Below are 15,940 nucleotides of genomic sequence, written 5' to 3' on the forward strand. Positions count from 1 at the left end.
CAAGTTACAGTTTTCTTAATTGTTGCTAAAAGAATTTTTAATAAATAAATACTTAGAAATTATGTATTTTTAATTTTAGACTTTTATAGACCATTTTTTGGGATGTAAACAAAAACAATGGTCCGAGCGCATTTACTATTTTACATTTTTAATTTCTAGAGATTCCGAGAATCCAAAAAGAGCCACATTTTGATAAATAATGTTATGCTAGCTGTTTTAACATTGAGTTATGATTTAATTGCTTCTTGTTACAGTTATGAAATAGTTTGATAACAAGCAGGTAATGTTCATGAGCCACTGACATGACCACATTGAAATGGTCTTTATTATTACTAATACTGTATTTTCTTAATGTGGACCATGAAATGATCCAAAAAGTCAGTTGTATGATTTATCATAATTATTTCTGGTATAATATATTAGACACCAAAATGTCAGATTCATGACAGCGACTTAACTTTTTAGTTTTTCCCCAGTTACCTTGTGAAATCATGTCTGTGCCTCATTATTGCCATCTTTTAGACATTAAATGTTTTAAAAAAAACTTAAATGTGTGTATGCAACCTTTTTTGCTGATGGACCTTCTTGTAAGCATAAAAAAATTCAAGTATATTTTGGGCCCTTTTTAAAAAAAAGTTCAAGTCTTTACAGTATTTAAACACACAGAAAACCAAGATCAGAATTAAAAATGACTCCTTTTGTTAAGCACAGAAGTGAAAAATGTGTCCTAAAGTGAGTAAACAGTAACAGAATTGTACATTTTGCTGTATCTATGGTTGTCTGCTTAAAACAGTCTGTTCTGTGACGTACGTCTTGTTAACAGTACACTAACACTTCTCTTAATTTGGCTGACACGTAACTGCAGACATGTGTCATTACTTTGTCAGTGATGCCGTTAAGTCAGGCTTTCGACCAAAACATGCCACGCATCCTCATCGTCACTGCCGTTGTTAGCTTGTTTGTTTTTCCAGCTGCACTCTGACATTAATAGTGAGCACCGCGGTCTCTTTTGATTTTTACCCGATCATCAGTATTGGGCTGCAAGAGCATGTAGCTTAGCCTAGCTTGACAAGATAAACTGCTTCTCCAGAATAACAATCTAATCTAAAGCGGCCGTCTTCTGGGAGCCGACACAGATTAATTGTGGTGGAATATTAAGCGTGTACCCAAGCGGCCCAGGCTGAGGGATACAATGTCATGGTAAAGTCACGGAGCAGAGACCATGTACTGTGCTTCTGCTGACCTGGATATGCAGCAACCAGGTAAAAAGTCCAACAATAGACGAAGCACTTGCTGCCCCACAGCTGCTCCACTTTCAGGAAAACCTTCGCTGACCTTTCTTGAGAAGGATGTCTTGTGCTTTAATACATGCACCATGATGGCCACTTGCTAAAAATGGCTACTTCTTTACAAAATCTACAGTAAAATGGGAGCCTTTCTTTAAAAATCGTCTTATTTTGATTGACATGTTTAACGAAATGTGCCTTTATCTCTGATCTTTCCAATTTCCAGACTAATCTACGCTGAAGTTCGTCACTGTTATCGGCCCTATTTAACTTCAGCATTAATACACGAGGTTCAGCGTTAATTACAACCCGTTAAGTCCACTGATCTAATTATAGTGGTCTTGTAGTTCTTTGCTGGTCTAGTATTTCAGCTTTCCTTTTATTTATAGCTGCCTACTCTGATTGCCACTTAGGACAATATGAGAGCTTTGGGTTATGTCGGTTATACATTAAGGCATCTAAGAAGCCATATTTTAGTATTATGATTACTTGACCCAAGTTCATTATAGCAGATTTTAGATTTGCATCTGGAAAGTATAGCGTTGGTTTCTTTTTAGCACAAATGGATGCATGTAAATGATGTAGGGGCTGAAATGTTCTTAAAAATGACGTCTAGTTTATATTTGAGCTTCTTTAAATTTGATACCATTTGCTAGATTACAGGTCTGCACATTCTGGGCAGTCAAGCAGCTTGCAGAAGTGCCACCTGGGATGCTTTTTAAACTGTATATATTATTAAAGAAGTTCCCATGTATCCTGAGCACTTGTTGGACACTTTTCCTTCACTCTCCCTGATGAAATGATTCCTTTAAATAAATAAATATGTTAGTTTGGTAGCAAATTCATATGCAGACAAAATTTGTACATGTCTAGATTAAATGCAAACATAATACCAGATTCCAGAAAAATGTGTACTTACTAATTATTACAAATATTTGATAATATAAAAATAAAAATATATATTATTAATATCAGTTTAACACGATTAATATAATAAAGAGTAACAAATTCAATTATTGCAAATATGAATTATTTAATAATAATATAAAAAATATTGTAATTACTATTATTATTAACAACAACTATAATTATTTGTTGTTACAGCAATTAATGTATTATCATTATTAGTGTTATTATTATTAATAATGAAAATATTACTAATAACTATATAAAATGCTATTAATATAATTAGGACATAATATACATATAATTATTGTAAGATAATAAAATCATATTGTAAATATATAATAATAATAATAATGATAATAATCATTTAGATAATCATAATTTAATGAGTTGCAGCTGGAAGGGCATCCGCTGTGTAAAACAAATGATGGATAAGTTGGCGGTTCATTCCTCTGTGGCGATCCCTGATGAATAAATGGACTAAGCCAAAGGAAAATAAATAAATGAATGAATCATAATCATGTATTATGATTTAGATTATGATAAAAGTTTATTTTAATTCTTTGTAAATATTACTTATTTATTCTTTTTTTTTGAAAGATAATAGTCAAAATTGCTAGTTTACACCTTTTGCATAGTTCATTTTTTTCCTTTTTCTCTTTCCAGAGGAAGGCGAATATTTCCTGAAGGTGCTGATTCCAAGCTACGCCGCCGGCTCCATTATTGGCAAGGGTGGTCAGACTATCGTCCAGCTACAGAAAGAGACAGGGGCCACCATCAAGCTCTCCAAATCCAAAGACTTCTACCCGGGTAAGTCCCCTAATTCCAGAAAGCCTTGAAGGGAAACCCTCATATCCCCTCATTTACTATTAAGCAGCACACACTTTTAAGCACCTGGATTACTTTATAGCTTCATTAAACCGTTTTTTTAGTCTATGATAACACATTACCGAAGGTGCCTGCTTCCCAAAGTCACTGCGACTGGTTCCTAATGAGAATCATATGGGACGCTGTCACCTTTGGGCTTTCGGCCACACCATATGGCCTTTATCAGAGCTCAGGTTGCACATAGTGCCAGATCAAGCGGGGACAAAGAGCTGAGAGACTCAGTTCAGAGCTCCAGTGAATGCCGATACAATGTTTGAATGCTCCTTTTCTTGCACTATTTATATTTAGACGGAAAAGGTGTGATGTTTTGTGTGTGTTGGAATTCTTTCAGATGTTTTCAGGGATGGGGCGACACAGAGGAAACGAGAAGTGGCGAAGGCGGGGGGAGGGTTTCTGGGCTCTCACTTAAAAGGGCTTTGTGCGGTTTGCTCATCCTCCCATCGTTGGCACGTCCAACAGGACACCTCTGTCCTTTTCCCCTTGGGATGTTGAGCACAGAGCGGTGGCCAGCCGTGGCAGATGCCAAATGCTAGACACCTCCTACCCAACCCCCTTTCATCGGTTTTGGCAACCTTGAGTGCTCCAATGTCTAGAGCGGGGAGGGGGTTGTGATGGCTACTGAATTAAGGGAGAGGAATGTAGGGGAATAGTTGCCGGTGCTTTGCTATGGTTGTTTTAGTGCCTAATGGGGGGTTCTTCCTCTCCAGTGAAGGGTGCATCTGTATGGAAATGAGCTTTTTTTCTTGGGTGCGAGTCAAAAGATCCACCTGCTGTGCTACTCTCACGGTGGAGAAAGAGAGAATTTTTGGGCCTTGTCCACACTGGAGAGCAAAGTATAACTTCTTACGTTGAATGCACGTCGTCTTTTAGAGTATATTTAGGGGCCGTTTACATGACAATGTTTTTACAGTCAAGTGTTTGCGTTTTATTTCCTGTTGGCGTTTTTGAGACTGAAACTGCATAAACACCCCAAAACGAAAGTCTTTGAAAAAGATGACATCATGCGCGTGTGTGTTTAGAGGGGTGTAGATTAAAGGCAAGGCTGAACAAACACACACAATGGCGGAGTATGTGGTAGTGTTGTTGCTCAAGTGTTTGCCAATGCTTCGTCAACAAAGTGTGGATTTACTTCACATTACAACCAAAAGTGGAGACGCGTCATACACACGAGTAGTGCTGCCTTCACTTCCCAACAGGAACTGTTTTACTAACAAGGTGAGAGCGCCAAATACTGGCCTGACATATGTAATAAAGTGCTTTTGGCCGTCTTTCAGATGACACGTTAAACCGAACTCCTGATTCTCTGTAGTTGTTAAAAATCCCAGGATGTCCTTCTTAAAGAGTAGGGGTTTAACCCTGGCATCCTGGCCAAATTTGCCCACTGGCCTCTGTCCATCATGGCCTCTTAAACATCCCTATATCATAATTGTCTCCTCTCCACCAATCAGCTGGTGTGTGGCGTGTCATCTGCTGCATTATGGCCACCGTCGTGTCATTCAGGTGGATGCTGCACACTGGTGGTGGATGAGGAGATTTCCCCCAAAAATGTGTAAAGCACTTTGAGTGTCCAAAAAGCGCTATATAAATGTAAGGAATTATTATTATTATTACTATTATTATTATTTGTGTGTGTGTAAAGTCGTTTTGAAACTGCTGTTGTGTAAATGTAAAACTTTTTTGAATTCAAAGGTAAAATGTATCTATTTTTGGCTTCATCATCGTCATGGAAACATAGCCCTAATTTGATAGCATGCATGCACACCAGCTCACATACACACTATGCGTACTCAATCTTCTACAGTGTCTCCACTTTCTCTCTCCAAAAATAAGGATTGTTATATTTATCAGGATGAGTGTCTATTTTTTTATTACCTTTTTTAGTTGATTTTTTGTTTTTATTAGTGACACAACATCCCGGTTTGGGGTTATAAGTATATAAATAGTGCAAAAACAATTCAAAATGCATGTTGTTCATGCATTTTATGCAATGTCACATAGACAATGCATAAAAGATTTTTTTAAAAGGAAATCTGCATCACATTCATGGTACACTGACCCTTGTCTAGAAATCTTTTTTCCTACATTTTTACCTTCCAACCACAGATTGACATGGATTTTGGTTGTAACAAATGTTAACAAAATTAATAAAAAAATTAAAACGTCCTGTTGTTAACTAAAATGTGGAAACAAGGGCTTTCGAAAATGCAATTGTAGCCATGAGATTTAGTCACATGTCCCATTAAGGCCAATGAAATCACAGTCTACTCCTCATTGTCAAAGATAAATGTTATTTTGTGTATGCCTCAGACTGCTTTTTTCAATGGAGATTGAAAGTTTAATTGCAGGAGCTTTTCAGTGGGAGAAAGCACCCGTTTTACTGGGACACAAGCATTTTAGACTATTCAGTGTAAATAAACAACTTTTGGAATATGCTAGAGCAGTGTTTCTCAACCATGTTCCTGGGGGACCACCAACACTGCATGTTTTGGATGTCTCCTTTGTCTGTCACACCTTTTACAGTGCTTTCAGACTCTGCTAATCAGCTGATGATCTGAATCAGGTGTGTTTGGTTAAGGAGACATAGGAAATTTGCTCCTCCAGAAACGTGGTTAAGAAAAACTGTGTTCAAAAATACACTAGTGTAGACCGAAGCGATCAAATGTACCTGGAATATTGTAGACGTAGCCTTGAGCTGTTTAGGAGAGAAGTGCCTGGTTTATCTAAATTGGTAAACTGTTTCAATAGGCACATCACGTCTCTAAAGACATCATCTGTGATAGAAGCCACGCTGGCATTTAATTTTGGACAAAGCAGCGCTGGCCAGAGATATCCATTATTTCTGCAGAAGGGATTTATTAGTTGTCTTGCCTCCAAATATAGCTCCTGCAGCATTTATTGGGAAACAGCCATGTTTTACAACGACCTTGCATCTGTGAAGTGCGCTGCTCCATCTTAAAGACGCCACAAGTTAAATGTAGTTTGTATGTGGTTATTTTTATTGACTTGGACGCACATGCTGAATATATAATAGATGTTAGTTAAAAGGAAAGTTGAAGTCAAAAATGAAAATGTACTCAGTTTGAAGTGGTTCCATATTTTTATGTTTCTTTTGAACACAAAAGAAGAAGTTTTAAAACATGTTGGAAACCATTTACATCTACAACGGAACTACCATGGACGTTTTTATTTTGTGTTCAACAAAAGAATAATTTAGTTAATGTTTGTGGACCTGGTAAGGTTTTGGACCCCACCGACTTTCACTGTGTGTATATATATATATATATATATATATATATATATATATTATATATATATATATATATATATATATATATATATATATATATATATATATATATATATATATATATATATATATATATATATAATATAATGCTCAGAAAACATATTTCTAAAGGTGCTATTGACTTGAAACTTTAACCAGATGATGATAGCAACCAAAGTAATATATGCCAAGAAAACAGATCTAATTGGTTTATAATACAAGCCTTATACAGTATGTAATAAAATGAAATGATGCAGGAAGAAAGATTGAACACAGGAAGAAAGTAAGCTGCAGTATGGCAGTGAAAGCCCAGACATCAGCTAAAATGTATCAGTAGTTCTTCAGCAAACCTCTGCTCTTTGTCATTGTAAATGAATATTTTCTGTTTTAGTCCAACATCTACATATTCAGATGATTAAGATGAAACCAGGGTGGATATTTCAGCAAGACTATAACCCAAAACACAGCCTGGACACTCTCAAATGCTTTCAGAGAAGGAAAATCAAGCTGTAGAATGGCCCAGCCAATCACCTGACATGAATCCAATTAAAAATACAAAATAAAGATCAGGTTTAATAAATGAGACACACATAACATCAAAAACACATTATTCCCAGGAAAAAAAAACATGCTGTGTTCAATAATTTTCCCCACTCTAACATTATTTAAGAGTTCTACAGAATATTGAAGTCATATTGTTTAAAAAAAAAACTATATATGGGTGAACATATTAAGACAGATTTTGTTGTACCTGTACTAACCCTTTCAACACTTATGCTACACAATCGTGAAACATCAGCACCAGAAATCACAATTAACCACATTTAAGTCTTGCTCAATTTTTCTCATAGCATTTTCACATGGAAGTCCTGAGGATTGCATCATCTTTTTTTTTATTAAATGGCCAGCACTCTTCCTCTCAGGTTTCCCGGGTATGTGTATATTTTGACTTTTCCTTGTCCAAGTCACTGATCCAGATCCAGCCATTCTGTCCCTTTCAGCAGAATGTAGCACAATATTAAAGCCTGCTCCTAATCCAGCACCATGATTGCAGCTTTCAGTGTTTAATACCCAGAGAGCCATGCGTCCCTCCCCCCACACATTATCAACATTACTGATTTCTCTGCTGTGTAATCTGCTTAAGACCTAAGCTTTGTGGTCAAAAGATGAAAAGCCGCAATATTACATATCTAGGGGTAGAAATTAGTTTTCTGTGTGTTTACTCAGGTTTTTTCCCTCTTGTTTTCTTTCTACAGAGTCATTTTCTCACATAATTCATGTTTACTTAGTGTTACACCGTATAATTCCAGCCAAGTCATCTCTTGGGGGAAAAATGCAGTTAACATTTACATAGAGCAATTATCAAAGAAAAATATATATAGCGTGTGTGTTTTCAGACATTTCATTTCATGTTATTTGCAGTTAATGTATTCATTTAACATTATACATTTAAAATGTCATTTTTGAAATATGATGTATGACTTATTACATATAAAAATGTACTTTCATAATTTATAAATGTATATACATCTATATTATGTTACAGTACAGTATAAAGTTGACCATCTATCAAAGTATTTTTTGGTGTAGAAATGCTTTTTAGCTTGACTTACCAAAAACTTAACATATTAGAAACAACTTAGAAAGTACCTTAAAACTATAGTACTATGTTAATTGGATGATATAGATCACTCTGACATCATTATTGTTCAATGCTACCACCCTAATAATTATTTTATACATGTTTGCTAACACATGTGAGCATTAAAGCATTCTATTAAATTAGCAAACCTTAGCAAGTAACTATGCTTGCTTAACTTTAGTCCATGACTTGAATTTGGCTTGTGAAAGAGTTTGTCAATCAACTTGAAATATTCACACTGGAGCCGTGTAATGCTTAGAAGGTGAAGTCGGCCATGTTTTTTGAGCAATGTAGCGATGCTAATTGAAAACACCAACTGCTAAAATGTCAATATGTCTTAAAACTTGCACATCCTAATTAACAAATCAACAACAAATTAACATATTTTTGAACCTAAAAAGTTCATGTTAACTCATGGTGAATTTACTAATATTAACAAACATGAATTTTAATGTTAACAATGCATTAGTAAATGTTAAAATAGGATTAAAAATGCTGTACAAATACAGTTCATACTTGGTTCATGTTAGTAAATATATTAGCTAACATTAACTAATGAAACCTTATTGTAAAATGTGACCAGTTAGCAAACCTTAGCAAGTAACTATGCTCATTTTAGTCCATGTTTTGAATCTGGCTTCTAAAAGAGTTTGCCAATCAGCTTGAAATATTCACACTGGAGTCAGGTAATGCTCAGAGGGTGCAGTCGGCCTTGTTTTTTAAGCAATCTAGCGGCGATGCTAACTGAAAACGCTAACGGCTAAAATGTCAATATATCTTAAAGCTTGCACATCCTGATTAATGAATCAACAATAAATTAACATATTTTTGAACTTAGAAAGTACCTTAAGATTATAGCACTTGGTAAATTTCATGATATACATTACTCTAGCATCATCATTGTACAACGGTACCACACTAATACTTATGTTATACATCTTTGCTAATACTTGTGAGCAATTATAATAGAGTTAGCCTCTATACGCATTAAATTAGCAGGTATCACTTTACAATAAGGCTGTATTAGCTATTGTTATGCAGTCACTAACATGAACAAACAATGAACACTACATTCATTCATGTTAGTTAACGTTAGTTAATAAAAATACAGTCTTTCATTGTTAGTTCAGGTTAACGCAGTGCTTTAATGTTACGAAGCAGGAATTTTGATGTCAATCAGGCATTAGTAAATGTTAAATTATGCTTAATAAATGCTGTATGAGTACTGTTCATACTTAGATCATGTTAGTAAATATATTAGCTTACATTAACTAATGAAACCTTATTGATAACTGTGACTAGTTAGTAAACCTTAGAAAATAACTATGCTCGCTTAACTCTAGTCCATGCTTTGGGTTTGGCTTGTGAAAGAGTGTCAATGAGCTTGAAATATTCACACTGGAGTTGTGTAAAGCTCAGAAAGTGAAGTCGGCCATGTTTTTTGAGCAATCTTGTGGCGATGCTAATTGAAAACGCCAACTGCTAAAATGTCAATACGTCTTAAAGCTTGCACATCCTAATTAATGAATCAACACATTTTAGTGCTTGTTAATCAGTCTGTCTGTGAACTCCATTAATAAAGTGCTATGTCTAAGTGCTAGCCTACATGCTAACTCTCTCTATCATGTGAAAGCGCTATTGTCGGAGACGATGGGATAGACGGCATCTGGACTGGGGAGGAGAGACGAGGTACCCTTAATCCCCGTGGCTTTGTTTTCTTTTTCAGGCTCGTGACGTCATCTTCTGTGCCCGCTAGCCCTCAGTGCCAGCCAGTGCCTGAGACGCGCACAGTCAAACCGTCTTGCACAAAAGAGCCTCGCTTTCCACAGCCAGTTTGAGCCGAGTCTCATCATAGACAGAGCGATATTGAGAGAAACACTTAGAGAGGGGGCTGATGGGAGTGATGGCGCAGACAGTGATCTTGAAAATGATGAAGATGCCTGTACATCAGAGTACATTTGTGATATAATTAGCATGTTGCCCACTTAGCTTGCTGACGCTTGCAATTAGGTTTGACTAGACCTTCTTCAGGGATCATCGTCTAGATCTTTGCATTGTGTGATTTTTTCTTTCTTTCTTTCTTTCTTTCTTTCTTTCTTTCTTTCTTTCTTTCTTTCTGATGCAGTCTCAGTGCTTCCCACAGGTTCGAAATATACTATATATGAGCTTTAGAAAACGAAAGCAAAAGTTGAATCCCGGACATTTTAGGGGTCAGACAAACTTTTTAAGTAAAAAAAAAAGGCTTATCTCTGTGGTTCTCAAAGCAAGTGAGACTTTCTGTGGGAGTGCTGTCAAATCTCGCCCTCTATCCTTGTGAAAAAAATATATTCTTAATTGTACTGACTGAATTTATCAAGGGAACTGACTTGTAGTGGACTTTAAATCTTAAGTTACATTTTGTATAAAGTTATTGATATGAAAACTTCATTAAAATAAAAGCACAGTTAAAAAGTGCTCTTAAAAAGGTTCACTTTACACACTTAAGTACACTTTTAAGTAGAATTATGTCAAATTTAATACTTTTTTTTATCAGCATGTGAAGGTGCCAAGTTGTCATGGCACAATAATAGCTAAAATCACAGCATTTCTGTATATAAGTGGCAATTTTCTCAATAGTTTTTGCATATTCATGACTAGATTATACATAATTATTTAATACAGGTACATCTTTAGTAAATTGTAAATACTTCACTGTACTGTAAAGTACACTTATTCTGGTGACACGACTAACAGACTAATAAAGTTTAGTTGTATTACATTTAAAGTAAATATTTTTAAATGCGCTAAATTTCTTTTTTAAATGCTTCTAAAATGTTCATAATTTAAAAACTATATATATATATATATATATATATATATATATATATATATATATATATATATATATATATATATATATATATATATATATATATATATATATTCAAATACAGAACATTGAAAATGATATATAAAGTATTTAAGTATTTTAGTATGTAAAAAGCACTTGAGTTCAGCTAATGAAATTCAATGTACAGTAAATGTAAATATAATACAACAAATATCACAATATATATAATGGTTCAAAAACATTACTTAAATGTATTCATTCACTCATTCGATTTCTTTTCGGTTTAGTCTCTTTATTAATTAGGGATCGCCACAGCAGAATGAACCACCAATTTATCCAGCATGTGTTTTATGCAGCAGATGCCCTTCCAGCCGCAACCCAACACTGGGAAACACCCATACACTCTTGCATTCACACACATACAGTACGGTGAATTTAGATTATTCAATTTACATATACCTCATGTCTTTGGACTGTGGGGGAAACCAGAGTACCCGAAGGAAACCTACGCGAACGGGGAGAACATGCTAACTTGACACAGAAACGCCAACTGACCCAGCCGAGGCTCGAATCAGTGACCATCTTGCTGTGAGGCAACAGTGCTGCCGACTGCACCACCACACCGCCCTAATCACATTCAGTATACAGTAAATGTAAATATAATACAACCAAAAGCTCAACTGAGAGTCTGAAAACATTAGTCAAATATAGTATTTAAAGTATATTATTTCTGTAGTAAGAGCTTTAAAAAATGCTAAAAATGTACTTTTTTTCACTGGAATGTCTTTCTGCTTAACACCCTCTCTTTCATTTCTCTTTCCTCTCGGGTGTTGTACTTTTTGCTGCAGTAATGTGTGGCTTTTTCCGTCAGATGTAATAAAAAGCCTCAGAGGGACCTGCCATTAATAGAACGCTGCAAATTTATTCCAGGGATCAATTTTTGCATCATGGGAGTGGAGCCTTGTCCTTTACTCCGGCCCTCCCTCTCGGCCGACCACCATCTCCAGTGCATCTCTATGAGGCTTCAGCACAAACACTATTGATCAGTCGTGCCACTGCAGAGAGACAGCATAAAGGAGAAAAAAAAAATCACCGCCAGAATAGCAGGTGCATTCCCTTCAAATTTAAAAAAGCCAATCTCTTTCCACCCAGGAAGTCCACTGGCTGAATTATTTTGATCATTTTCACCTCGATTCAATAGCGTCAGCAGGGGATGCAAGTAAAGGATAACTGAAATGCAATCTTTTACCTTTCCAGCTCCGAAAAACCCTCAGACTAACACTTGCAATATAGAAATCTGAGATTTTTTTGAATTGTATTGTTTTTAAACCTGTATGACATATTTTTTTATTAATATGATTGAATGTTTTTAGAAAAATGCTGAAAAGTAAACGACTGGTGTAAAAAATAAACAAAATAATACTAAGAAGAAAGCCATACCAATTTATTGCCATTGCCAATATGTTGGTCAATAATTTACATTTTTGATTATCACATTGCTGATATTTTATTAAAAGTTGGCAGATAAGCATTGGAAGTGTGACTTTTTTGATAGTACAGTATGCGCATTCGTCATGTTTATTAGTTTACAAAAGTCAAGTTGCAATCTAAACACCAAATCTCATAAAGTAAGTTGTTGAATAATATTATTGTCTTCATACTGATGCATGCAAGGTCAAAAAACATTTTCATTGACTTATAATTTGCATTTAGTTTTACAGAATTATCCCAACGACTCCCATATGATTCATTCAGCAATTCATTTGTTCTACTCTAAAGCTAATCTCAAGCTAATCTGTGCTGATTGGTCCAGTGACCCAATCTGTTATAATTGGTTGAATGCGTTCAAGAGAAAAACCCACCACGGCTATGAAGTAGCAGAGAGTATGTGAGAGCCCAATGCAGGAATGCAATATAGCAATGAAGTTAAAAACCAGCATATTACCCTACTCTTAACCCTAACCTCAAGTAATAACAACGACACACATTGAGTATTAATCCACACAGTAGCAAAAGTTGAACTATTTTGAACACTGACCGTGCCTTGTATGTGTATGAACAGCTGATGGTGGCCATAGCAAAGACAAATGGCAGAGGATCACGAGTTCAGAAATGCATTTAAATCGGTAAAGGAAGAAGCTTGCGTTGCGTTTTCAACGTGGTTTTGGACACAATATGTGAATAGCCCCATACAGATCTAATCTGAGAGATACAGTCCAAGCACTGATCTAAGATTTGCAAATACAAGCCGCAACGGGCGATTGCAACTTATAACACACAATTAAACACTTATTTTGCAAACTACACAAAATGAGGCAACAGCTTTAATTACATGTACATGTTATGATCCGGAGGAAGAAGAAATATATATATGAACTATGGTCTATATGAAATGCAACAGTTACTGACAAAGTCCCATACATAATAGTCTCTGCTCTTTCCTTTAATAACAAACTGCTGGCGAATCTTGCGCTGCAGCGTAGGTTATTGTATCAATCATCAGAAAAATGACAGGAGCAAACACAGCACTAGGTTGGCTATACTGTGGTGTTGTTGTGAAAATAAACTTTAACCCTTTATTTCCCACAGCCGAATCCCCATCTGTCAATGATCGTCATCTTCGCGTCATGATCAGTCCTGTGATCCCCCGTCCTCCGTTCAGTGTCTGAAGGGAAAGGCGGGTTCACATTTTACCAAATCTGGAACTACATATTTGGTGATGTACTGTATCGACGTCGAACCGTTCAAGCAAAAGATCCGAACCCAACTCGATTCATTTATTCGACTCTGAGTCGACTCTTTTATTAAAGAATCGATAGTTTTAAACCCGGTGCACTTTTAGATTTAAACCTTAGCTGGATGTTTTCATTCACTTAGTGCTGTGGTACAAGTGCATGGAAGCTCATTTTCAAAAACCCATAATAGGGGCTCTTTAAGATGGAAATATCAGGCAAAAAACAAAGAAGCAAACAAATGACCACTGCTTATATAGAATGAGATGCGTCTGATTAAATGAGTGAACTATAATCTGCTTAAAGTCTAATCTTTTCATTAATCTTCCCTTTTCCTGAATTTCAGCTCCAGTTTTGTAGTAAAATCTGCGGAATTGACTTTGTTTAAAATGTCTTTGAATCATCAGCTCAGTCAAAATATTAAACACAGACACGCTTCAGTAATGATGTATAAACTTTTGTTTAAAAAAAAAAAAGACCAATTCAACAGCCAGCATTTCACATCCAATAGTGGACATTTCTCATAATGTAATACGCTTGGATTGTTTTTAATCAGTCATCATGGAAACAGTACAAAAACAAAAGATGTCAGCCCCTGCAAATTAAAGCCAGTCATGATATAACGGTAAACCATTTTGTATATCTGCAAAAGCTTTAATCCAGCATTCCTGTATAGGTCTGAGTGGCGTTCGCTGTCTGCCTCGCCATCATTAGACCAGGCACCGTGTGGGCGAGAGCTTACAGGCACACAGCTTAGACCTCAATAACCGTCCCATACTCGGGCGATGTGGGGAATAGTGCAAGTATCCTAAAATATCCTCTTCAAAAGGTCTGACCCATCTGTAAGTCCTTCCTGTGGTCTATATAATAACCTCCGACTCTGAGCTTACCGCCTGACGCTTCTGTCATCGCCATATTAGACTCAAGAGTTGTGTGTGTTTGTGTCTCTGTCTGCATTTATCAAGGGATTTGAGATATTTATGACGGTGCAGTTCTCTCTGGTCCCTCTGAAACACACAGGGACAGAAAGAAGGGAAGAAGTGGACAGAGGGAATGAGTGACAGTGTAAGTGGGGGGAGGAGAGATTGAATATTTAGTTGTTTGAATGGTCAATGATGAGTCTAAACTGTGCGGGACAAAGAGGAGTGGTGGGCCACTCTTAATGACAATAGGAGCTTTTGACATTGTTGACGCCGCAGCTCCTGGAGTGTTGGGGGAGGTGCAGGAGCGCAGGCTGCTCTCCCATCTGCCTGAGGAGGTGTGTGTGTGTGTGCGTGCTGATGGAGAGACTGAAAACAAGAGGAAAAAATAGAGAGAAAGGAGACAGCAGAAGTGAGAGTGCTATGCGCTGTGCAAATCTAAGCTGACTCTCAGTGTAACACTTCATATATGTAGCCGTTTTCATTGCTGGCATTCTGAGATCATTGGTAACAATTTATAATATGGCCTGTTGGTTAACGCGAAATATTGCAATATAAACATTAACAAAATGTAATACTTTTGTTACACCATTTGTTTATTCTTGTGAAGCTTAGTTAATAAACATTTTTCATTGTTAATTTGATAGCATTTTCATTTTCATATTACATTTTCATTATGTAATATTTACTAATACATAATATAAGGTGTATTTGCTGCATGTTGAAATTACTATTAACTACGAATAATAATAATAATAAATATAAGTGTTTAAAACTAAGTATCTTGAAGGTGTTAAGGTTTTATTTATATATATATATATATATATATATATATATATATATATATATATATATATATATATATATAACATTTTTGAGTGATGTTAAAAGTTTAAACTTATTTTAAAATAAATATTTTAAAGGCAGAAGTAAAATATTTGTTTAATTTTTAATAATAGTAATAATTGGTAAATAATTAATTTAGAATATAATGTTACATTAATTACATGTATTAAATAATAAATAGTGAACAATGCTGATTTATATTTATATATTAAAATTGATTTATATTGAATAACATTATTTATAACACATTTTACATAATATGTAAATTGTCAGGGGGTACTCGATTTCTCACCACACCGGATCAGATTTCAGAGGTGTCGGATCTGGATCTTGTTCCAGCACAAATTGAGCCTTGCTTATCGGCCAAAAATATGTTATGCCATTTAATAGACCCTCTAATTTTTGTGGCTTCAGTCATTGTTGGGGTACTCTTTTAAATCTAGAAAGCATTAATATCATTATCGTTTAATATGGAAAAGAATTATTGACATTGCATTTTAGCCATATTGCCCAGCCTTAAAATACACATTATATTATATTATATTATATTATATTATATTATATTAAATTATACTATATTATATTATATTATATTATATTATAT

General features: G+C 35.4%; 2 protein-coding genes across 6 annotated transcripts in view; one reads left to right on the forward strand and one right to left on the reverse strand.

The window, feature by feature from the left end:
• The window catches only part of LOC147833701 (uncharacterized), a 108,288-nt gene that overhangs the window by 18,064 nt on the left and 74,284 nt on the right, over window positions 1-15,940 (reverse strand). The window contains exon 3 of one of the 4 annotated variants that reach the window (XR_015509596.1): window positions 11,605-11,893. The exons of the other annotated variants lie outside the window; for them this stretch is intronic. The gene's annotated coding sequence lies outside the window, so the exon portion shown is untranslated. Of the gene's footprint in view, window positions 1-11,604; window positions 11,894-15,940 lie in introns of those variants that run through there. 4 annotated transcript variants of the gene reach the window in all.
• The window catches only part of nova2 (NOVA alternative splicing regulator 2), an 80,494-nt gene that overhangs the window by 9,724 nt on the left and 54,830 nt on the right, over window positions 1-15,940 (forward strand). For both annotated transcript variants that reach the window (XM_087282957.1, NM_001309524.1), the window contains one exon: window positions 2,859-3,002. In XM_087282957.1, coding sequence (XP_087139083.1) covers window positions 2,859-3,002 — 144 coding nt within the window. The remainder of the gene's footprint in view (window positions 1-2,858; window positions 3,003-15,940) is intronic.

This window comes from Danio rerio, chromosome 15, assembly GCF_052040795.2.
Source record: "Danio rerio strain M-AB ecotype USA chromosome 15, GRCz13ab, whole genome shotgun sequence".
Taxonomy (NCBI): Eukaryota; Metazoa; Chordata; class Actinopteri; order Cypriniformes; family Danionidae; genus Danio; species Danio rerio.